The sequence below is a fragment of the Microcaecilia unicolor genome, chromosome 1 (genome assembly GCF_901765095.1).
Source record: "Microcaecilia unicolor chromosome 1, aMicUni1.1, whole genome shotgun sequence".
NCBI lineage: Eukaryota > Metazoa > Chordata > Amphibia > Gymnophiona > Siphonopidae > Microcaecilia > Microcaecilia unicolor.
In genome coordinates this window covers 699,552,409-699,577,491 of record NC_044031.1, presented here as the reverse complement: position 1 = coordinate 699,577,491, position 25,083 = coordinate 699,552,409, and the positions used below count along the sequence as shown (strand labels likewise).

At 48.8% G+C, this 25,083-nt stretch overlaps 1 protein-coding gene across 1 annotated transcript in view; it reads right to left on the bottom strand.

Annotated features, from left to right (window-relative positions):
- LRRC49 (leucine rich repeat containing 49) overlaps positions 1-25,083 on the bottom strand; it is a 249,223-nt gene that overhangs the window by 38,779 nt on the left and 185,361 nt on the right. The window contains 1 exon segment of the mRNA XM_030188617.1: positions 11,142-11,379. Coding sequence (XP_030044477.1) covers positions 11,142-11,379 — 238 coding nt within the window.

Here is a 25,083-nt window from a genome sequence, read left to right as displayed (position 1 = left end):
TCAGTAGTAGACACAAACTTGCAGGGTAAGTCAGTCACACAGACTGTGGCCAAAGTTTTGCTACCGTGGGCTGTTTCAAGGCATGCATGACATCTAAAAATATATATATACTATTAGAAAAGGCCCGTTTCAGGTACAAATGAAACGGGTGCTAGCAAGGTTTTCCTCGGAGTATGTATGTTTGAGAGAGTGTGTGTGAAAGAGAGTGAATTTGCGAGTGTGTGTGTGTGACAGAGTGAGTGAGACTGTGTGCGAGTGTGTGTCTGTGTGAGAGAGAGTGAGTGTGCCTGGGGTCCCTCCCTCCCTCCCACCCAGTTCTAGGGTCGTCGTCCCCCCTCCCGCCCTCCCTCCGAGTTCCAGGGTAGTCCCTCCTTTTTATTTTTTGTACAGGTGGTGAATTCCCCCCCCCCTCCTCCCCTCCTCCCCTTTCATCCCCTCCTCCGAATTCCAGACCCCTCCCTCCGAATTCCAGACCCCCTCCCTCCATCCGAATTCCAGACCCCTCCCTCCAAGTTCCAGACCCCTCCCTCCCGCTCTCCGAGTTCCAGACCCCACCTCCCTGCATCCCTCCCTCCGATTTGCAGACCCCCTCCCTCCGATTTCCAGACCCCCCTTGGAGTTCCTGACCCCTGGACCCCCTGTTGCGACCCTCTCGAGCCCCCCTTCCCGCCGCCAAACCTCCCCCGCCGCGTACTGGGGGGACCCCAACCCCCGCCAGCTGAAGTCGCCTCTTCTCAGCCACGCTGTGTGGACGAATGACGTGATCACGTCTGACACACGCACACAAACAGATTCCAACTTGATCACGTCCCCTGGGTTTTCGGCGTAATGCGTCCAGTGACGTCAGCTGGGGCTTCAGAGCCCAAAGTTATGGACACAGGCAGCCAGGTTCATAGAACGTTGGAGGTGAGTATTATTATATATACATATATATATATATATATATACATACACACATATACAGTGGGGGAAATAAGTATTTGATCCCTTGCTGATTTTGTAAGTTTGCCCACTGACAAAGACATGAGCAGCCCATAATTGAAGGGTAGGTTATTGGTAACAGTGAGAGATAGCACATCACAAATTAAATACGGAAAATCACATTGTGGAAAGTATATGAATTTATTTGCATTCTGCAGAGGGAAATAAGTATTTGATCCCCCACCAACCAGTAAGAGATCTGGCCCCTACAGACCAGGTAGATGCTCCAAATCAACTCGTTACCTGCATGACAGACAGCTGTCGGCAATGGTCACCTGTATGAAAGACACCTGTCCACGGACTCAGTGAATCAGTCAGACTCTAACCTCTACAAAATGGCCAAGAGCAAGGAGCTGTCTAAGGATGTCAGGGACAAGATCATACACCTGCACAAGGCTGGAATGGGCTACAAAACCATCAGTAAGACGCTGGGCGAGAAGGAGACAACTGTTGGTGCCATAGTAAGAAAATGGAAGAAGTACAAAATGACTGTCAATCGACAAAGATCTGGGGCTCCACGCAAAATCTCACCTCGTGGGGTATCCTTGATCATGAGGAAGGTTAGAAATCAGCCTACAACTACAAGGGGGGAACTTGTCAATGATCTCAAGGCAGCTGGGACCACTGTCACCACGAAAACCATTGGTAACACATTACGACATAACGGATTGCAATCCTGCAGTGCCCGCAAGGTCCCCCTGCTCCGGAAGGCACATGTGACGGCCCGTCTGAAGTTTGCCAGTGAACACCTGGATGATGCCGAGAGTGATTGGGAGAAGGTGCTGTGGTCAGATGAGACAAAAATTGAGCTCTTTGGCATGAACTCAACTCGCCGTGTTTGGAGGAAGAGAAATGCTGCCTATGACCCAAAGAACACCGTCCCCACTGTCAAGCATGGAGGTGGAAATGTTATGTTTTGGGGGTGTTTCTCTGCTAAGGGCACAGGACTACTTCACCGCATCAATGGGAGAATGGATGGGGCCATGTACCGTACAATTCTGAGTGACAACCTCCTTCCCTCCGCCAGGGCCTTAAAAATGGGTCGTGGCTGGGTCTTCCAGCACGACAATGACCCAAAACATACAGCCAAGGCAACAAAGGAGTGGCTCAGGAAGAAGCACATTAGGGTCATGGAGTGGCCTAGCCAGTCACCAGACCTTAATCCCATTGAAAACTTATGGAGGGAGCTGAAGATGCAAGTTGCCAAGCGACAGCCCAGAACTCTTAATGATTTAGAGATGATCTGCAAAGAGGAGTGGACCAAAATTCCTCCTGACATGTGTGCAAACCTCATCATCAACTACAGAAGACGTCTGACCGCTGTGCTTGCCAACAAGGGTTTTGCCACCAAGTATTAGGTCTTGTTTGCCAGAGGGATTAAATACTTATTTCCCTCTGCAGAATGCAAATAAATTCATATACTTTCCACAATGTGATTTTCCGGATTTAATTTGTGATGTGCTATCTCTCACTGTTACCAATAACCTACCCTTCAATTATGGGCTGCTCATGTCTTTGTCAGTGGGCAAACTTACAAAATCAGCAAGGGATCAAATACTTATTTCCCCCACTGTACATACAGTGCAATCCGCTTAAGTGCAAGGGTCTGGGACCAAAGAAATATATGCAGTTAACCGGAGCGTGCACTTAACCGTTGTGACCCAAAGAAGCTTGACATCTGATAAACATATGTACAGTACTGTTTATTATACATACAGATACAGTCTCCGTTAACTAACGTTAGGCTTACTTGAAGTAATCAGTTATAGTCCTCTGTACACTATTGGGTCTGTGAGTTCCATAGACTATGTTTGCCAGACGGTAAAAACTGTCATAGCACTGACATCCAGTGGCCTCCAGATAGGCCCGCACAGTGTTGAGACTCTCCAGCGCTCTTGCAAAAGTGACAGGAGGTTGTTGAATTTCGTCAGCATGTGCCTCGTTGCTCATTTCATCCTCTGTTTCATCATCAGCCGTTGTTGCCTGCGTGTAGGCGCATATCTCGACATCAGTGCTGTCGTCAGCTGTTTGTAGATCGTAATCAACAGCTATGTAGTGATGAAACTCCTCAGTAACACCGGCTGGGATGTCAATAACCTGTTCATCTAACGCGTTTGCAACAGCTGCATCTGTTTCATCCCACTCCACATCCTTAACAAAGCTTGGCCACTTGTAGCAGTTCACAATGGTTGCCTGTGTAACATGATTCCAGGCTTCTTTCTGCATATGTAGGGAATCCAATAGTGATAGATTACGAGCCAGTTCAACAGCATGTTTATCCTTGCCAGTATGGTCATCCATAACGCTCATCAGACGACGTAGCACAAGAGACTGAATGTTGTTTGAAATGAGCTATTATGCCCTGATCCATAGGCTGGATCAGAGAGGTAGTGTTTGGTGGCAGGAAGACCACCTTGACGTTAGACAGCCTGACATCATCCCTGTGTGCAGCACAATTATCACAAAGCAACAAAATCTGACGCTTTTGTGCCCGCATTCTAGTGTCTAATTTCTTTAGCCACTGCTTCCAAATTTCCCTAGTCATCCATGAATTTGCGTTAGCCTCGTATGACACAGGAAGTCGCTTAACTTTCTTGAAGCAAAGGGGCTGTTTGCTCTTTCCAATGACGAGGGGTTCCAACTTCTCACTCTCATCCATATTGAAGCAAAGGAGGATCGTCAGTTGGTCCTTCGACGTTTTACCTCCAGTAGTTTCAGCATGTTTGAATGCAAGTGTTCCATCAGGAATTGCTCACCAGTAGAGACCGTTTTCGTCAGCATTGAAAATGTCACGAGGTGCAAACTCGTTCAAGATGGTAGGAAGAACTGAAACAACCCAATTTTCAGCACCAAAGTCATCAGCGTCTTGTTTCTCACCATGCTGTTTCTTGAATTTTATGTTGTTCCTCTCCTTCCATCTTTCCAACCATCCAACAGTGGCTTTGAAATCAGTTAGTCCAAGACTTTCAGCTAGCTGGTTAGCTTTCTCCATAAGCAGTGGACCACTGCTCCTGACTCGAGAAAACCACCGAAGAGGAGCATCTTTTACCTCCTCAGCTTTTCCTGCCCTTTTACGTTTCCTGTGCGGATTTGTATTGTTTTGCCAGTCTTCCAGAAGCTGATCTTTCTGCTTCAAGACACGTGAAATTTGACTGGGATAGACACCATATTCTTTAGCAATAGATGCTTGACTTGTTTTCTAATTTTTTAAGAATTTCTATTCGTTCAGTCAGTGTTAAAGTCTTACAGTTCTGCCGTGACGACGACTCCAGTGTACACTCTAACAACATTCTTTCTAAAGGGGTAGTAAATTTGAAATCTCGTTGTATTGTCACGCGTCAATCGGCTTCCATATTCCGTGCGCGCTGTGAGAACCCTCCAGGGGCGCTTGAGGCGGGAGTTGGGGGAAGCGGTAGAAGGGCCCTACACCCTCTGGGGAATCTTCACTACAGTTCCCAGAAATCCCAGTATCCTGGGGGAGGAGTTCCTGGAAGGTAGGGATTGACTGACGCTGAAAGAGGGAACAGTGACTAACTCCCAGAGATCCTGACAGGGAGAAAGGCTTGCTGGGAAGGGGAGGAAAGGGGACTACAACTCCCAGATATCTCGGAGGGGGGAGAGGCTTTCGGAGAAGGAGGGAAAAGACTGGAAGGCCCCAGGTGCAGAGGAGATGGATGATGATTGGCTAATGGATACTAATCAGAAGGAGGGGAGTCAGCTGGTAGAATCTGGAGGGGAGGATTTTATGGAGTGGGCGCCTGATAGTAGGGGAGGAGAGAGTGGTGGGGAACTTATGGACACATCAGCTCTAGCCCGTACGCCAAGAGGAGGTAAATTGTAAGCTGTGGCAGCTGCCTTTTTTTCCCAACTCAAAGGCCGTTTGAAGAGCATGTGGGAACGGCTCAGAGCAGTACGGGGTGAGAAGCAATAAGGGAATGTGGGGACTGATGCAATGTTGAAACTGTGAAGGACTGAATGTTTGAGTTTTGAACACACCTGAAGATAAACCTCCTCAGGAGGGACTGGTGCAATTTATTGTTTCTTTTTGGTTTATATTGAAGCTATTGAACCTGTGCATGTGTGAACTTTTGTCTTTTGGGACACCAATAAATCTTCTTATACCCTGGAAAGTGCAAGCGTGAGGATACTATCTTGTCATGTTTGAGGGCACTCCAGGACAAGGCTGGAGGAGTCTCTCTCTCACTCTCTCCCCCTCACTGGAGGCCCGTGTGAACTGGAGTGTGGTGGATGTGGGTATCCCAGAGGAGATGAGTGATGAGCTAAGCAGGAGCAGCCTGGCCCTACCACTGGAAGGGGGACCTGGTGACAGCACACTTATGCAGAGTATTTCCTGCAGAGGAGTGGTCTTAAACCATGCATATAAGCAAATCTTGCACTTATCAGTGATGCACTAAACTGAAGTTTGTCCCCATAGAAATTGATGGTGCCAAAAACAGGACCAAAGTATGGAATGCAGTTAAACATAGCATTATCCAACGTGCACTGTATATATAAATAAATCTTATAACCACAACTTTAAATGTAAAAGACTGTGCAAAACCAAAAAGATTCAGATATCATTAAAGTTAAATATAAAGTACTTGCCAGTAACTTTGAGCAAGATTCTCTAATCGTGATCTACTGTTTATTAAACGGGAGAAATCCAAGCCTGAGGTTTACATTACATGTATACTCAAATACACTCCAGGCATTGAAAAATTTTCCAGAATTCTTAGAAAATATTGGAACATTTTGACTACTTCATTATTTTTTTCCAAAATGCATTTGCGATTTGCTTTTACTAGGAATTCAAATTTTGAAAGAATTAATGAGCCTGTCTGATATTTCAAGAACTACTCTTAAAAAGACATCTATGGGTAATCATACAAAATGCTCCCGGTGTTACCTGTGTCAGAATACTTTAGAATTGCTGGAGAACTTTATACATCTTGTAACTCAAAAATTTTTTTTGCCGAACTCCGTGACTTCTTACTCTTCAGATTATGTTGTTTATCTAATAACTAGTAAAAAAGGCCCGTTTCTGAACCAATGAAACGGGCGCTAGGAAGGTATTGGGTTCCTGCAATTATTGTTTTGAAAGGGATTGTTAGGAGAAATGTGTTGTGATGGTAATGAATAATTGACGTAGTATTATGTGTTAAAAGTTTTTGTTTTTTTGTTTGTGTTGTGTGTGGGTGTAAGTGAGAGATGCTGATTCTGCATGTTGGAGCTTGTGTATTTATTGTGGGGGCGGGGGGGGGGGGTTGGGGGGGAGTGTGTGGGTGTGAGTAAGAGATAGAGATCTTGATTCACCATGGCAGAGTTTCTGTGTGATGTTGTGATGTTGTTTGGGAGGAATGTTTGTGTGTGTGTTAGTGAGAGAGTGAGATCTTGATTTTCTTTTTTACAGTTTGTGTATTAAGGAGTGGATGGGAGGGGAGTGTGTGGGTGTGTGTGAGAGAGAGAGAGAGAGAGAGAGAGAGAGAGAGAGAGATGCTGTTTCTCCATTGCACAGTGTGTAAAATAGGCATGTTTGTGACGCAAATGAAACGGGCGGTAGCAGCTTTTCCCTTGGAGTGTGTATGTTTGAGAGAGATAGAGTGTGTGTGTGAATGAAAGGTTCTGTAGTATGAAGTCATGTTGCCAAGTGGAGCTCTTCCTCTGAGTTGTCTGTGGCTCAAAGTTTTGACCAGTGGAGCTGAAGGACCTTAGCATTTGCTTCTTTTTATCCAAGCAGGAGCAGGCAGCAGAGAAATCTTCCAAGTGCAGTCAGATACTCGGGAGTGATGTGCAGGGCACAGAGCAAAATAGGAGTATTTGGCTTTGGTTGTGCTCTGGGTCATAAGGATCTGGCAGCTGTGGTACCACAGTACGGTCCGGAATTGTTTCAGTGGTTGGAGGCAGGAGCTTTGGAAGGGGTTAGCAATCTGGATCTTTGCAGCCGTGCTCCGGTTCTCAAACAGATGGCACCCTGAACTCACCGGTGCGTCAGCTTTGTTGTCAACGCCACTGTCGCTGCTCCGATCATCCTGGCATGATGTGGCGGTGGGCAAGCCTTTGGCAACTCCGTTCAGCCTGTACTCGAGCACGGTCGCGTTTCCCTACTGTCCTACGTCCGAGGCGAGCACGTAGGATCCGGGCCCTTGCTGTCCATCGTCCCTCTGGATCGACGGATGAGTTGCGAAGCGGCAGAGCTGGCGTACGCCTGGGGACACGCGTTGGGGTTGCGAATTATGTCCAGATGGGGCATGGCTGAGGGCGGGTCTATGAGTGAGAGTGAGTGGTGCATCAGTGACAGTGAGTGGTGCTGCTGACAGCCTAGCCTACCAACACTGCAGGGCTTCAGTGTTTCCCTGGCACAGACTGAGCTTCAGAATCTTGGAGGTGAGAATTATTTATATAGATACTAGTAAAAGAGGCCCGTTTCTGAGCAAATGAAACGGGCACTAGCAAGGTTTTCGTCGCCAACACCCCCCTCCCTCCCTCTCTGGCCAACCCCTTCGTTGTTCTGCCATTGCTCCGCCCCCAACATCATGACGTTTGACTCGAGGGCGGGGCCCGGAGCGATTTCAGACCCGCCTCCCTGCCTCCCTCCCTGCCAACCCCTTCGTTGTTCTGCCATTGCTCCGCCCTCGAGGGCGGGGCCCGGAGCGATTTTGGTGGCTTCACCACCACGAACCTTCGAACCTTTTTGAAGGAAGTCAGGGCTTGGCTTCACTGACGTCAGTGTCCTCAGAACGGTGAGGGTGAGTTTTATTATAGTAGATGTCCTTGTCCGAAGATCTATGTGGGTGAAACAACTCAACCCTTAAGGAGACGTATAATTGAACATAAAAGTTGTTAAGAACAGAGGCCCAGATTGTAGAGCACTGTTTGGAATTTGGACATACCTTTGCTTCCCTTCAAATCTGTTATATTGATCGTATATCAGAGGAGTCTCCAGACAGATTAAAGAAGTTTTTACAGAGGGAGCAATTTTGGATTTTTCTTTTGAAAACCGAGAAACCTTCAGGACTAAACCTGAGAACAGACTGGAGGAACTTTTAAAAAAAAAATCTTTCTATTGTATGGTTCCGTCCTTTTAATTTTTCAATTTTGGGGACAGCTTACACGTGGCACCATATTAGATTTAAAGTTCCAGTATGATCTCTTTAAAGGAATGTATTTTCCACATGATTGCCTAGGTATCCGGAGGAATCTGTTATATTTAAAGTTTATATACATCCTTTTTGTTTGCATTTGTTTACATTGGAAAGAAGAAATTCTCCCATATTGAAGCTATATCAGGAATGATCCAGCTTATGATGTTTACCTCAAGTGACATGCCAATGATATGACTTGTGACATCCATCAGAAGTGATGTACTGGATATCTCAAGCATTGAACAATATAAAGAAAAGACGCCGCGGCCATGTTAGGAGGGATCCCTAAGTATTGAAGACATATTGTGCTCAAAGTTACTGGCAAGTACTTTATATTTAACTGTAATGATATCTGGATATTTTTGGTTTTGAACATTTTTTCACCATAAAAGTTTTGGTATAAGTTTTATTTATTTATTTACTAGCCGTTAAGTCCGTTAAAACTTTTTGTTTTTAAAAATGAAAGAGCGAAAGGAAGAAATGAAAGTTGAGGGGCGAGTTTTTTGTTGTTGTAAATTTAATAATTCTCACCTCCATACATCCATGTCCAACAACCCTCCACTATCCCCTGCCCTCCCCTCCATCGATCCATGTCCAGCAACCCTGCTCTCTCTCCTGTCCTCCCCCCATGTCCAGCAGCCCTCCTCTCTCCCCTGCCCCCCGTCCACCAACCCTCCTCTCTCCCCTGCCCTCCCCCCCCCAAAATCGAGCAAACCTCCTCTCTCCCCTGCCCTCCCCCCATGCTCAGCAACCCTGCTCTCTTCCCTGCCCTCCCCCCATGTCCAGCAACCCTCCTCTCTCTGCTGCCCTCCCCCCATATCCAGCAACCCTCCTCTTTCTCTTGGCCTCCCCCTGTCCACCAATCCTGCTCTCTCCCCTGCCCTCCCCCCATGTCCAGCAACCCTCCTCTCTCCGCTGCCCTCCCCCCATATCCAGCAACCCTCCTCTTTCTCTTGGCCTCCCCCCGTCCACCAACCCTGCTCTAACCCCTGCCCTCCCCCCATGTCCAGCTACCCTCCTCGCCGCCGCTCCCTCCCCCTCCGTGCCAGGCCCCCTGCACTATGACAGTGCCTCTTACCTCTGTGTGAAAGCGCTGCAGGAAGAAATCAGTGCAGGGGGCCCGGCACAGAGGGGGGCGGGAGCAGCGGCGGCAACATCGGGGAGGGGGGGTTTAGGTTGGTGCTTCGGTGACTTCGGGGAGGGTGGTGGAGGGGGGTAGCGCCAGCGACTTCGTGGGGGTGGAGGGGTGGGAGCGGCGGCGTAGTTAGGGGCGAGAGCAGCAGCGTCGGGGAGGGGGGGGTGGAGGTTGGTGCACCGGCAACCTCGGGACGCCGGACTCTGCGGACATCCGGTTCTCAGAGAGGGGGGCTGCTGCTGCTCTTTCTGCTGTCTCCCTCCCCTTAGCAACGCACATAGCCTCCATCGGTGGAAGGGGTGGGACAGCAACGCCAGCAATGGATCACTGTGACTTGCTGCGCATGCACGGAACGTTGATGACAGCTGCTCTCTACTGCAAATTGCGGGTGAGTCGGTCCAAGCTCATTTATACAGTAGGATATTTTTATATGTCATGCATGTCATGAAACAGCCCATGGTAGCAAAACTTTGGCCACAGTCGGTGTGACCGACTTACCCTGCACATTTGTGTCTACTACTGATCTAGAAGCTAAGCAATTTTTCACTTCTAATGTTTTGGATCCATGGGATATATGTAATTCAAGTGAATTTGTTTTCAAACATATAAATGGCACGTGACCGACTCACCTGCAAATGCGCAGTAGAGACTTCCCTCTCTGTCCCGCCCTTGCGTCAAGACGTGATGACGTCAGAGGGCGGAACAGAGAGGGAAACGGAGTCGGACTGTCGGACACTGCCGCTGGAGCCTAGAAACGAACATCGTGCGCATGGTTGCTGGACATGGGGGTGAGAGCAGGGCAGAGAGGAGGGTTGCTGGGCATGGGGGGAGGGCAGGGTTGGTGGACGGGGGGGGGGGGCAAAGGAAAGAGGAGAGTTGCTGGATATGGGGGGGAAGATCGGTGGATGGGGTGAGGCCAGGGGAGAGAGGAGGGCTGCTGGACATGGGGGGGGAGGGCAGGGGATACAGGACGGCTGCTGGACATGGGGGGAGGGCAGGGGAGAGAGCAGGGTTGCTGGACATGGATCGGGGGAGGGGAGAGAGGAGGTTTGCTGCATATGGATGGATGGAGGTGAGAATTATTACATTTTGCAAAACACAAATCTCGCCCGTTTTAACAGGCTTAACGGCTAGTAAAGAGTATAAGAGATAAGGGTTTTTTATGCCGATGAAAAAGGTTGACCCATGTTATTTCCTCCAACTCGACTAAAAACATATATTGCGTGGAGGTTTGGGCACAGAGTCTTTTTCCCTTTCTCATTATTATTCTCTCTGCACTTCACAGGCATTTCGTATTGTATTAAGTATCTTGCAGTTTACATCAAGAGAGGTTTTTTTGTGTTTATATATTGAGATACTCTCTTGTCCTTTTTGTTGATTAATCATTACTAGAAACTGCTGACATTGTTCTAGTCCTCCCCTAGTGAAGCTTTGGTGAAACAGAGGCCCTTGTTTGGAGTACTAAGGTTTGGATTACTCTGTGGACATTACTTGAAATGATTTTGTATGCTGCCTTGATGAACCTACATTTCAACAAGCACCTTCACCTGGAAAGTTGTTATATTATTTCTTTCTTGTTTTCTTGATTTTGAAATACAGTCCTTAAAAAAGCATGATTTTTGTACACTTTTGGAAGAGTGGAGTTTTTTCAACTAATGATGGTGATTTTTACCAGTGACTTACATTGGGTAATTTATGTAATCTACTGAGGTCTTTTCTCCACCCAAAATGTCATTATTTAATTTGGAAATTGACATATGTTTGTCTCATTTTGCTAAGGTCTTTATTGCACACAGATTGGGGTTTTTTGACACTCTCATAAAATACTGTAGCCATTTATACTGCTGCAGTAACAGAATCAGACTGTGAATTGTTTTACTTACTGAAGCATTAGGGAATTTCATCTTTACTTTGGGTAACACTTGAACAATTTCATCAAAATCTATAAAGGTAAAGAAAAGTGTGGTCACAGTTCCTGATGACTGAAGACTCCAGCTCCGCTCCAAAGATTCCAGAGCACCTGACCCATACAAGTACAGAGTGTCTCCCTCTAATTCCACAAAGTGAGAGTCTATAACAGATAGACCTTGCAGAGCACTGTTGAGCACTGTGTCAAGAGACCTGCGGAGGATATAATATAATTATTACGCTAGGTAAAAGTTTTCCCAACAGCATGTGCCGATACTGCCACAACAAAAGCTTTATACACTTTTACACTAAAAGTATGAATTAACAAAAACAGATTTCACTAGCAACCAAACCCAATGTCAGTTATTACTTACCTACTTTATAAAATGGAAAAAGATAATGAAGAAAATTCTGGCTATGTTGTATTAAGGTACCCAAGAGATGGTTATCCAGATGAACATAATGAAAGAAACAACTCCAATTTGTAGATTTTCAATCACTTTAGGGAATGTCTACTAATTCTAAGAGAAATGGCTACTCTGACAGAATTTGAAAATTTTCAGCTTGAGACTAATGAAGATAACACTGTCTGTGAAACACAACCTTTTAGCATGAATTGTGTAATGATTTAAATTATAGGTCTTTCTGAAGAGAGTAGAAACTCTTCAGAGACTCAGTAACAAACTGTGCACACTGGTTGTAAAACTACACAGCTAGACCAATGCCAATAGTGTTGATGAATGACACAGTGATGGATGGTACATCACATGTTCTACTGACTTGTACTCAAGCTGTTCTTCCACTAGAAAAAAAACTAACAGACCAAGTTTGTTGTAGATCAGTGGCATACATCTCTGAAATTACAGACAAACACTGCACTTCTTTTCAACAGAAAGTGATTTTCAGATTAGCGGACACAATCCCTTGGAATTTATAACAGTTGCCTCAAGTTGGGCATGGATCCCAGATTGGCGCACAAAATAATTAGTTAATGGGCTCCAATGATTTAATTATTGGAGCTAACAAGCAATCGGCACTAATGATTTGGGCATCAATCTGGCTACGCACTATTCTGTAACAATGGATGTCTAAATTGGATCGCATGCAACTCAAAAGGAGGTGTGGCCATGGGAAGGGGCATGGGCAGATCAGGGTCGTTCACAAAAGATGCACGCAGTGTTACAGAATAGTGGGGATCTCCACTCAACCAAGTTTCAACTGCTGTAAGTCCTTGTGCCCAAAGTTGAGCATCGAATTTGGTGCTCAATGCTATCCTATAAAGAATGCTCATCCTAGAATGCCCTTTACAGAATAGTCCTAGAATTCATGGAAAGAGTAAACGATTCACGTCTACCTATTCCACTCCACTCATTATTTTATAGACCTCTATCATATCTCCCCTCAGCCACCTTTTCTCCGAGATGAAGAGCCCTAGCCGCTTTAGCCTTTCCTCATAGGGAAATCGTCCCATCCCCTTTATCATTTTTGTCGCCCTTCTCTGTACCTTTTCTAATGGAGCGATACAAGGGCATTATAACGTCCCCACTTTTGTTTTCCATTCCTTTCCTAATAATACCTAACATTCTATTTGCTTTCTTAGCCACAGCAGCACACTGAGCAGAAGTTTCAACGTATCATCATCATTTATAGAATCTGGCCCAATATATCAACTACACTAGCTGCAATATTAACCACTAACAGACTTGAGCATCCCATCAAGAATAATTATCAGTTTTCCAGTCCTATGGTACATTAAACTCTTGTGACATAACAACAGTCATCGTTTTTCCTCTGGTAGCAGAATAACAGCTTACTCTGCTATCAAGTCTCCTAGAGTTGTATGATACAGGAAGAGGTTACGGGCAGAAAAAACACTAAAGGGAAATATGAAGTGGTTATAATGAAACCTAGATTGGTAATCAGAAGAACTAGGCACCAGTCTCCACCATGCGTATGAAGTACCCTGTGCATGGCTTTACTTTTCTGTTTTGTCCAGTGAAGACGTGCTACAGACAAGAGCCAGCTTGTATGAGATGCCAGTGGGAAGATGGACGCTCCACTGAAAGTTCAGAGAGCCCCTCACCTTCTTGAAAGCTACAGCAACAAATCTGGCCCTGGCTCTAATACAGGGGAATCTGAATGAAAAGCAAAGTGACAATGTAGGACACTGTCTAAACTGCTATAACTCTTGGTTTGGGTGTGGGTGACTGAATTATAAATAATCTAGATTCTTATGTCTGCAAGTGAGGTAATAGGGAGAAAAATGTGTTTCTCATTGCAAAAACACTGACTTTTGCACTTTGCTTTTCAGATCTTATTAAATATGAAAACAGGAATGTTAAAGTAAGGAGTTTCTGTACTGTATTTTTTGAAAAAACAATATTCACAGATCACTATCAGCAGTGCTTTTTTTGTGCCGGTACACGCCTGTTTTTCTTAGGCTCACCTACCCGCCCTTAGCTTCCCGTTCCTGCCACCCGTGACGCGTTTAAATCTTTTATTTATTTTTTTTACGTGAAGTCGCAGCGCCGGTATTAGTGAGAGGACCAGGCTCGCCTCCTCCTGCCTTCCCTTCGTTCCATCTGTGTCCCGCCCTCACGGAAACAGGAAACTACATCACAGGAAGGCGGGACACAGAGGGAACGAAGGGAAGGCAGGAGGAGGCGAGCCTGGTCCTCTCACTAATGCCGGCGCTGTGACTTCACGTAAAAAATAAAATAAAAGATTTAAACGCGTTGCGGGGGGGGGGGGGTGGAACAGAAAGCAGGGCTGTCGGGAAGCTAAGGGCAGAGAGGTGGAGCGAGTTACTGGACATAGAGGGGAGGATAGGGGGCAAAGGAGAATCGCTGGACATAGAGGGGAGGGCAGAGGAGAATCGCTGGACTGTGAGGGGAGGGCAGTGGAGAATGGCTGGACATGGAGGGCAGGAGAGAGAGAAGAATCGCTGGCCATGGATGGGAGGGGAGGGCAGGGGAGAGAAGAGAGGTGAAATCGCTGGACATAGATGGGAGGGGAGGGCAGAGGAGAATCGCTGGACATGGAGGGCAGGGGGGAGAGAGGAGAATCCCTGGACACAGATGGGAGGGCAGAGGAGAATCTGGACATGGATGGGAAGAGAGGGCAGGGGAGAGAGCAGAGTTTCTGGACAGCAGAGTTTCTGGACATGGATGGATAGAGGGAAGGGCAGGAAAAATGATGGACATGGATGGAGTGGAGGGAAGACAGGAAGGAGATGCACATGGATGGAGGGGAGAGAGGAGAAATGCTGGACATGGATGTAGTGGAGGGCAGGGAAGAGAGGAGACATGTTGGAGGGAAGGAGATGCACACGGTTGAAGGGGAAGGGAGAGAGGAGAAATACTGGACATGGATGGAGGAGATGGAAGACAGAGGACGTACATGCACATGAATGGAGTGGAGGGGGAGAGGAGAAATGCTGGGCATGGATTGAGGGGAGGGAAGACAGAGGAGGAGATGCAAATGGATTTAAGGGAGAGGAGAAATGCTGGACATAGATGGAGGGGAGGGAAGAGAGAAGAAGTGAGATGAACATGGATGGAGGGGAGGAGAGAGGAGAAATGCTGGACATGGATGGAGGGAGAGAGGAAAAATGCTAGACGTGATGGAGAGAGGAAGGAGATGCATACTCTGGAGGAGTGGCCTAGTGGTTAGGGTGGTGGACTTTGGTCCTGAGGAACTGAGTTTGATTCCCACTTCAGGCACAGGCAGCTCCTTGTGACTCTGGGCAAGTCATTTAACCCTCCATTGCCCCAGGTACAAATAAGTACCTGTATAAGCCTATCGCTGGACAGCCTTTAGTAATTCACTTCATGAGAGCTTTGCTTTTGTCAAAGCCCCCAGTTAAACCTCCACCAGTGTCATGGGATCTCAGTGTCGTTCTCACCCAGCTGATGAAAGCTCCTTTTGAGCCACTGAATTCCTGCCATCTGAAGTACTTGGTGGCTGTTACTTTAGCTCATAGGGTCAGTGAGATTCAGGCCTTAGTAGTGCATGCACCTTATATTAAGTTTCATCACAACAGAGTAGTCCTCCGCACTCACCCTAAGTTCCTGCCTAAGGTGGTGTCAGAGTTCCATCTGAACCAGTCAATTGTCTTGCCAACATTTTTTCCCCGTCCTCATACCTGCCCTGGCGAAAGCAGTTTGCATACCCTGGACTGCAAGAGAGCATTGGCCTTTTACGTGGAGCGGACGAAGCCCTTCAGACAGGCCGCCCAGTTGTTTGTTTCTTTCGACCCCAACAGGAGAGGAGTTGCCTTCGGGAAAACGTACAATCTCCAACTGACTAGCAGATTGCATTTCCTTCACTTATGCCCAAGCTGGGCTGACTCTGGAGGGCCATGTCACGGCTCACGTTAGAGCCATGGCTGCATTAGTGGTTCACTTAAAGTTGGCCTCCATTGAGGAGATTTGCAAGGCTACGACGTGGTCATCAGTCCAAACATTCACATCTCACTACTGCCTTCAGCAGGATACCTGTCGTGACAGTCGGTTTGGGCAGTCAGTGCCTATAGTGGGAATTGAACCCAGTTCCCCAGGACCAAAGTCCACCACTCTAACCACTAGGCCACTCCTCCACTCTTGGGTTTTGATTGCTTGGAGTTGTTTCTCTTGTATGAATGCTTTCTGTCCTTTTTCAATTTCAAACTGTACACTGAATTGGGCAGTATAGAAAGTCTAAATAAACTGTAAACTTTAGCAGTCATGTGAAGTTAGGTAACCAAATTCATCTACTCAGCCCAGCCAATTTGCAAAGGGGGCCAAACTAACTTCCTAACTCACAAAGTGAGGAGGTTAGATCCTTTGCAAATTGATCATATCAAACTTAATTCATCCAATTTCTGATCAACCTCTGGATAGGAAATAATGGAATAGCAGCATTCAGAACTGATTTGTGCTCTGACCCACGATTTGGGTTTCTGTCAGGTACTTGTGACCTGGCTTGGCCACTGTTTGGAAAACAGGATACTGAGCTAGATGGACCATTGGTCTGACCCAGTATGGCTACTCTTATGTTTAGACAATTCAACGTCATCTAAAAAAAACCCACAGACCTCCCATTAATTCCTATAGAAGAAATGTTTTATATTTTTAGAAGTTTACATGTTTAAAGAAAAATAGGAAAGATATCTATAACAAACCCTCTTCTATTACTCTCATGTACCTCCCCTAAGATACACATGGGGCTCAACAGCCCAGGTTCCAATTCCCCCCTCACCATTACAAAACTTGTTGTGGATTCTCTGAACAACACTACGTCAAGTCCCTGGGCATAATCACACTTCAAAAAAACTCCAAAAAAAAATCCCCCCAAAATAAAAAAATATATATATCTTACAGACTCATATATGATGCTTCAAATAGCAAGGAAATTGTTTTGTAGAAATTAATGGAATTCACAAAAATAGGTCACTCCACTTCTTCTGTAACAGAGTTCATACAGAACTCAGTAGACTTCAAAACATTTAAGCAAAGACAACCCCTTTCCTAAGTCCAGATTCAATGTCCCCCTATTCCCCAGAGACCTTTCTTATCCATGTTCTCTCCTGTGTCATCTTCAAGTTTTTCATACTGTGGTGTCAACTCCATAGGGAGGCTGTACCCTTAGAATCGCAGATGAGCACCCCAATCCCTTCTTTTGGCTCTTCTGTCACTCTAAGGTCCCAGTTCCCTTCCCCTTCCAATGCCAAACTACTTCTCCTTTTTCTCTGCTCTCAGAATGAAAAAAGGAAGTCAGGACAGGATGACAAAATCTCTTTCTTCTTGCTCCCCACTTTTCCTCCTCCTTATAAGTCTAATTCCATGTAGCCTCTACTTATCAGCCAGGGGAATGTACCATACATCTTGAAGTAGAGGAACACCTATTGCACACTCTTAGAACACTTCTCTTGAATATACACCCCAAGATGGTAATTACCAGTGACTTCAAATGTGAAAGGGACATTACTAATAAGGGGACTCAGTGGATCACCTTACACATAAAAGCACCTCAAAAATATTTGGAAACCTTTCCCAATTTTAACACTACAAGAGTTCAAATGCAAAAAAGAAAAATACTGGTTTGTCTGCCAGAGCCTATAATGCTAACCTTGTAAAAACTGTCTTGGCATAACCTAACAGCTAAAATCTCGTCTGTCACATGCACACCATTTCTCTCATCCTAATCCAAACTTACTTGCCTTTAGTTCCAATTGACATCATGGAGGGAGTATGCTCAGCGTGCATCCTTTGCCCATTTCCAGATGTCGATGGCACAAGCAGAATGACTGCACATTTCCGACATGGGATAAGGCATGTCACACATATTGTAATGAGGGGGGTATAAGGAATTGAATGATTCAGAATAGCAGCTGTCTTAAAACCCCACGTAAAAAGGGTTTATTCATTCTTCCGAAGATACACAGGCCTCTGAGTCATGTTTTGATAGCATAAATAAGCCAATGTACCAATATGCATCAAACATGACTCAGAGACCTGTGTATGCACTATACAATGGTCTGACTACAAAGGGCCTACACCAGCTCCAGTTGATTCAGAATGCAGCAGCAAGATTCATAGAAGGTTGCAAACAACCTAGGAATGGCCTAGTGGTTAGGGTGGTGGACTTTGGTCCTGGGGAACTGAGGAACTGAGTTCAATTCCCACTTCAGGCACAGGCAGCTCCTTGTGACTCTGGGCAAGTCACTTAACCCTCCATTGCCCATGTAAGCCGCATTGAGCCTGTCATGAGTGGGAAAGCGCGGGGTACAAATGTAACAAAAATAAAATAAATATCACACCATTTTTGCAAAACTTCATTGGCTACTAGTACAATACAGGGCTAAATTTAAAACTCTATGTCTGACCTTCAAGGCCCTGAAATGGCCCTGAATACCTGAAAAATAGGATGATACTCCACACACCACCAAGGACACTAAGGTCCTCCCAAGGACTTTCACTAACCACACTCTCTCCAAAAGACATTACATGATGTGATACTCACAAGTGAGCCTTCTCCGGAGTAGCCCCCACACTCTGGAATGCACTGCCTGAAAGGCTGCACTTAATATAAGACTATCTCTACTTCAGGAAGCAGGTGAAAGCTTGGCTCTTCAACCAGGCCTTTACAAGAAGAAGTAACTAACTCATTAGTCTCACTCACACACAAGGAGTACTCAGGCTGCATATACTGCAGCAGGACAGGTTTACCCACTCCTACCCTAACTAAGATAACATTTAACCATTTCTCTGACCTCATATGCAACTTTCTTTAAATCAGTCACCTTACTTTCTTACCCTTCTATATGTTACATCTTTGCTTTACCCTTCGCTATCACCTATAATGTTCTATTACGTATTGTGTTGACATTGTAAATAGTATACCATACCATACTTTGTATTGTTTTTGAATATTTTTAATGCTGTAATTGTCTATTGCTCATGCTTGATCTAGACTTACTGTACACCGCCTCGAGTGAATTCCTTCAAAAAGGCGGTAAATAAATCCTAGTAGATAAACATCACACACTTCTTTTTTTTTTATTCTGCACTATTTTGCCATTAAGCCCTATGGAGACGTTTCTGTAACTGGTTGCTCCATCTGACGGTCCAGGTTCTGTTATAGAACATAAGCATAACCCATATTACAGTTTGCCACTCACAGTTCTACCAGCCATAGAACTGTTGTTAAGTGTGGTAGGGACACTCAAATTCCTTATATAAATTAACTGTGAGTTCCTTTTTGTTGCTGCTTCACTGTTTGCACCCATTACTGAATGATACATACCTGTAGCAGGTGTTCTCCGAGGACAGCAGGCTGATTGTTCTCACGACTGGGTGACGTCCGCGGCAGCCCCCACCAACCGGAAAAAAAGCTTCGCGGGACGGTCGGCACGCAGGGCACGCCCACCGCGCATGCGCGGCCGTCTTCCCGCCCGTGAGCGACCGCTCCCGCCAGTTGAATGACTAGCAAAAGATGAAACACACAACTCCAAAGGGGAGGAGGGAGGGTAGGTGAGAACAATCAGCCTGCTGTCCTCGGAGAACACCTGCTACAGGTATGTATCATTCACTTTCTCCGAGGACAAGCAGGCTGCTTGTTCTCACGACTGGGGTATCCCTAGCTCTCAGGCTCACTCAAAACAAGAACCCAGGTCAATTGAACCTCGCAACGGCGAGGGTACAACAGAAATTGACCTACGAAGAACAACTAACTGAGAGTGCAGCCTGACCAGAATAAATTCGGGTCCTGGAGGGTGGAGTTGGATTTACACCCCAAACAGATTCTGCAGCACCGACTGCCCGAACCGACTGTCGCGTCGGGTATCCTGCTGGAGGCAGTAATGTGATGTGAATGTGTGGACAGATGACCACGTCGCAGCCTTGCAAATCTCTTCAATAGTGGCTGACTTCAAGTGGGCCACTGACGCTGCCATGGCTCTAACACTATGAGCCGTGACATGACCCTCAAGAGCCAGCCCAGCCTGGGCGTAAGTGAAGGAAATGCAATCTGCTAGCCAATTGGAGATGGTGCGTTTTCCCGACAGCGACCCCTAGCCTGTTAGGGTCGAAAGAAACAAACAATTGGGCGGACTGTCTGTGGGGCTGTGTCCGCTCCAAGTAGAAGGCCAATGCTCTCTTGCAGTCCAATGTGTGCAACTGACGTTCAGCAGGGCGGGTATGCGGCCTGGGGAAGAATGTTGGCAAGACAATTGACTGGTTAAGATGGAACTCCGACACCACCTTCGGCAGGAACTTTGGGTGGGTGCGGAGCACTACTCTGTTGTGATGAAATTTGGTATATGGAGCATGAGCTACTAGGGCTTGAAGCTCACTGACCCTACGAGCTGAAGTAACTGCCACCAAGAAAATGACCTTCCAGGTCAAGTACTTCAGATGGCAGGTATTCAGTGGCTCAAAAGGAGGTTTCATCAGCTGGGTGAGGACGACGTTGAGATCCCATGACACTGTAGGAGGCTTGATAGGGGGCTTTGACAAAAGCAAGCCTCTCATGAATCGAACGACTAAAGGCTCTCCAGAGATGGCTTTACCTTCCACACGATAATGGTAAGCACTAATCGCACTAAGGTGATTCCTTACTGAGTTGGTCTTGAGGCCAGACTCTGATAAGTGTAGAAGGTATTCAAGCAGGTTCTGTGCAGGGCAAGAACGAGGGTTCTAGGGCCTTGCTCTCACACCAAACGACAAACCTCCTCCACTTGAAAAAGTAACTCTTTTAGTGGAATCCTTCCTGGAGGCAAGCAGGACCCGGGAGGACACCCTCCGACAGACCCAACGCAGCAAAGTCTACGCCCTCAACATCTAGGCCGTGAGAGCCAGAGACTGAAGGTTGGGGTGCAGTAACGCTCCGTCGTTCTGCGAAATGAGAGTCGGAAAACACTCCAATCTCCACGGTTCTTCTGAGGACAACTCCAGAAGAAGAGGGAACCAGATCTGACGGGGCCAAAAGGGCGCTATCAGAATCATGGTGCCGCGGTCGTGCTTGAGCTTCAGTAAGGTCTTCCCCACCAAAGGTATGGGAGGATAAGCATACAGGAGGCCGGTCCCCCAATGGAGGAGAAAGGCGTCCGACGCTAGCCTGCCGTGTGTCTGAAGTCTGGAACAGAACAGAGGCAGCTTGTGGTTGGTCTGAGAGGCGAAAAGGTCCACCGAGGGGGTTGCCCCACTCTCGGAAGATCTTGCGTACCACTCTGGAATGGAGCGACCACTCGTGCGGTTGCATGACTCTGCTCAGTCTGTCGGCCAGACTGTTGTTTACGCCTGCCAGGTATGTGGCTTGGAGGAGCATGCCGAACTGGCACGCCCAGCGCCACAGCCCGACGGCTTCCTGACACAGGGGGCGGGATCCGGTGCCCCCCTGCTTGTTGACGTAATACATTGCACCTGATTGTCTGTCCGAATTTGGATAATTTGGCAGGACAGCCGATCTCTGAAAGCCTTCAGCGCGTTCCAGATCGCTCGGAGCTCCAGGAGGTTGATCTGCAGATCCTTTTCCTGGAGGGACCACAGACCCTGGGTGTGAAGCCCATCGACATGAGCTCCCCAACCCAGGCGAGATGCATCCGTCGTCAGCACCTTCGTGGGCTGCGGAATTGGAATGGACGTCCCAGGGTCAAATTGGTCCGGATGGTCCACCAGAGCAGTGAAGTGCGGCAACTGGTGGAGAGGCAGATGACATCTTCTAGATTCCCGGTGGCTTGGAACCACTGGGAAGCTAGGGTCCATTGAGCCGATCTCATGTGAAGACGAGCCATGGGAGTCACATGAACTGTGGAGGCCATATGACCCAGAAGTCTCAACATCTGCCGAGCTGTGACCTGCTGAGACGCTCTGGTCTGCGAAGCGAGGGACAGGAGGTGTTGGCCCTCGCTTCGGGAAGGAAGGCCTGAGCCGTCTGGGTATTCAGCAGAGCTCCTATGAATTCCAGAGACTGGGTTGGCTGGAGATGGGACTTTGGGTAATTATCACAAACCCCAGCAGCTCCAGGAGTTGAATAGTGCACTGCATGGACCGGAGGGCTCCTGCCTCCGAGGTGTTCTTGACCAGCCAATCGTCGAGATATGGGAACACGTGCACTCCCAGCCTGCGGAGGTACGCCGCCACCACCACGAGGCACTTTGTAAACACTCGTGGGGCGGAGGCAAGCCCAAAGGGCAGCACACAATACTGAAAGTGCCGTGCGCCCAGGCGGAATCTTGAGATACTGTCTGTGAGCTGGCAGTATCGGGATGTGAGTATATGCATCCTTTAAATCCAGGGAACATAGCCAATCGTTTTTCTGAATCATTGGCAGAAGGGTGCCCAAGGAAAGCATCCTGAACTTTTCTTTGACCAGGAATTTGTTCAGGCCTCTCAGGTCTAGGATGGGACGCATCCCCCCTGTTTTCTTTCCACAAGGAAGTACCTGGAATAGAATCCCCGCCCTTCCTGCCCGGGTGGTACGGGCTCGACCGCATTGGCGCTGAGAAGGGCGGAGAGTTCCTCTGCAAGTACCTGCTTGTGATGGGAGCTGAAGGACTGAGCTCCCGGAGGACAATTTGGAGGCAGGGAGGCCAAATTCAGGGCGTATCCGCACCGCACTATTTGGAGAACCCACTGGTCGGAGGTTATGAGAGGCCACCTTTGGTGAAAAAATGTTAACCTCCCCCCGACCGGCAGATCGTCCGGTACGGACACTTTGAGGGCGGCTATGTTCCCGTGGATCCAGTCAAAAGCCCGTCCCCGGCTTTTGCTGTGGAGGCGCAGGGGGCTGTCCCTGTGCCTGACGAGGCCTTCGGGCCGGCTGGTTGTACCTACGCTTTGCAACAGAATAGGGTGCAGCCTGCCGGGCCCGGGAAAAACGTTCTACCTGCTGAGGTGGATGCTGAAGGCGCCCGGTGGGAGAGCTTGTCGAGAGCGGTTCCCGCTGATGCAGTTGGTCCACCATCTGCTCGACCTTCTCACCAAAAATGTTATCCCCCCGGCAAGGGACGTCGGCCAGTCTCTGCTGGGTGCGGTTGTCCAGGTCAGAGGCACGCAGCCATGAGAGCCTGCGCATCACTATACCTTGGGCCGCAGCACGAGATGCCACGTCACAGGTGTCATAGATACCCCTGGACAGGAACTTTCTGCACGCCTTCAGCTGCCTGACCCACCTCCTGATAAGGCCTGGACTGCTCCGGCGGGAGCTTCTCGACCAGGTCCGCCAGTGTTGCACATAGGTCCGCATGTGAATGCTCATATAGAGCAGGTATGACTGGATGCGGGTCACGAGCATGGAGGATTGGTAGGCCTTCCTCCCAAACGAGTCCAGAGTGCGAGACTCCGCCCCGGGGGCGCCGAGGAGGTATCCCTCGAACTCCGTGCCCTCTTGAGAGCAGAATCCACGACCGCCGAGTCATGGGGCAATTGGGGCCGCATTAACTCTGGGTCGGAGTGGATCCTGTACTGGGGACTCTGCTTTCTTGGAATGGTGGGGTTAGTTAACGGTCGCACCCAGTTCCGAAGCAGTGTCTCCTTGAGGACATTGTGCAGCGGCCCCGTGGAGGACTCTAGGTGGCGATGGATAGTCGAGGACCCCGAGCATCTCGGGCCCTCGGCTCTTCCACAGAGACCACGGGGGAAGGGAATGCTGATAGACATATCCCGCACAAAGGAGGCAAAGGAGAGGCTCTCGGGGGTGAGAGCTTCCTCTCCGGTGAAGGCGTGGGGTCCGAGGGAAGGCCCGTAGACTCCTCTGAGGAGAAATATCTAGGGTCCTACTCTTCCCCCCACGATGTCCTCATCCTCGGTATCGGACATAAGCTCATGTAGCTGAGTCCTGAACCGGGCCCGGCTCGACGTCGAGGCACCGAGGTCTCGGTGTCGTCGAGCGGTGACTCCCGCGCCGGCGGGGACAGAGCTCCCTCCATCGACGTCGACGGGGGACTCCACCTGCGTGGCGGTCGAGACCGGCGCCGCAAGCGGCTGGCGGGTGTCGACAGCCCCCGGCGCCGGGCTAGAGCTCACCGGCGCCACAGACATCGGCGCCGAGGGCGCAAGCACCCCCGGCGCCGGCACAGCCTGGCGCATCAGCCCTTCCAGGATCCCCGGAAGGATGGCTCTGAGGCAACTCGTCCAGGCCCGCTGCCGGGAAAGGCGGTGGGGCCGGGTAGGGGTGTCGGTGCCAGAAGCTGATGGGGCCAGGAGACGGCACCGAGGTGCCGGAACCCTGACGCGTCGGTACCTCCACGACCGACGGGGGACCTCTCCTCTCGACGATGACGCTTCGGCGCCGCCTCCTCTCGATGTTCGGATGCACCGAGGGCGACCGGTGACGACGCTTCTTGTCTTTCTTCGATGCGCGTCACCGGTGCCGGGAGGTATGGAGGAGGAGGAGGACGATCCCCCTCGGTCCCGGGGAGCCGGGTCAGACAGGGTTCGTCCCGAGGGCCACGGGCTGAGGGAGTGACGGGGCCGACTGCCCCACGCGGCCGCTCACCCTCTACCCTCGCCAGCAGACCGGCGGGCAGACGGGAACCTGTTCTCCTGGGGTCGATGCCATCGGTGCCGATGTCTCAGGCATCGATACCGGTACCGAAGGACGGGGCGTCGATACCGATGCCGTCGAGGTCGAGGTGCCGGCGCAAGTTCCAAAAAGACGGTCCCGCAGAACTTGCCTCGCAACCTGAGTCGTTTCCGGAGACCGAGACACAGGGAACACGACTTGATATTGTGCTCCGGCCCGAGGCACTGGAGGAACCAGCGTGGGTGTCGGTCTGCGAGATCGGCCGGCCGCAGCGACCACACTTTTTAAATCCACTAGGGACCCTTGAGGACATCGACGGAAAAATCGCGTCGGCGAAAGTCAAAGTCGTCAATGGTGCTGAAATCACACCACGAAAAGGAAAACGACCGTGCGGCCCTAGGCCGTAATGCGGCGTCCCCGCTGGAAGCGAGGGAAAAAGGGGTAGCGCGTGCTCACCACGCGCAGGGTTTCTTTTTTTTTTTTTTTTTCTTTAAAAGAAACCGGACGGTATACTAAACAAACTAAACAAGAAAAAGCACGATCCGCGTAACGCGATCGAAATCCGGCGGCTGAAACAGAGAGAGTGGCGAGGCACGACTCTCTCCAGACGCGGAAAAAGGAACTGCGGGAGCTGGTCGCGCACGGGCGGGAAGACGGCCGCGGCATGCGCGGTGGGCGTGCCCTGCGTGCCGACCGTCCCGCGAAGCTTTTTTCCGGTTGGTGGGGGCTGCCTGCGGACGTCACCCAGTCGTGAGAACAAGCAGCCTGCTTGTCCTCGGAGAATGTTGTGATACATCTCAGAAGTAATTTGACCCGAGGCAGACGGTTAAAACTGTCGAAACACGGTCCCGTGTTGGGTCGTATATATGTATTGGATGCAATAAAGTTACTTTAATCAACCTTTGGCAGTTG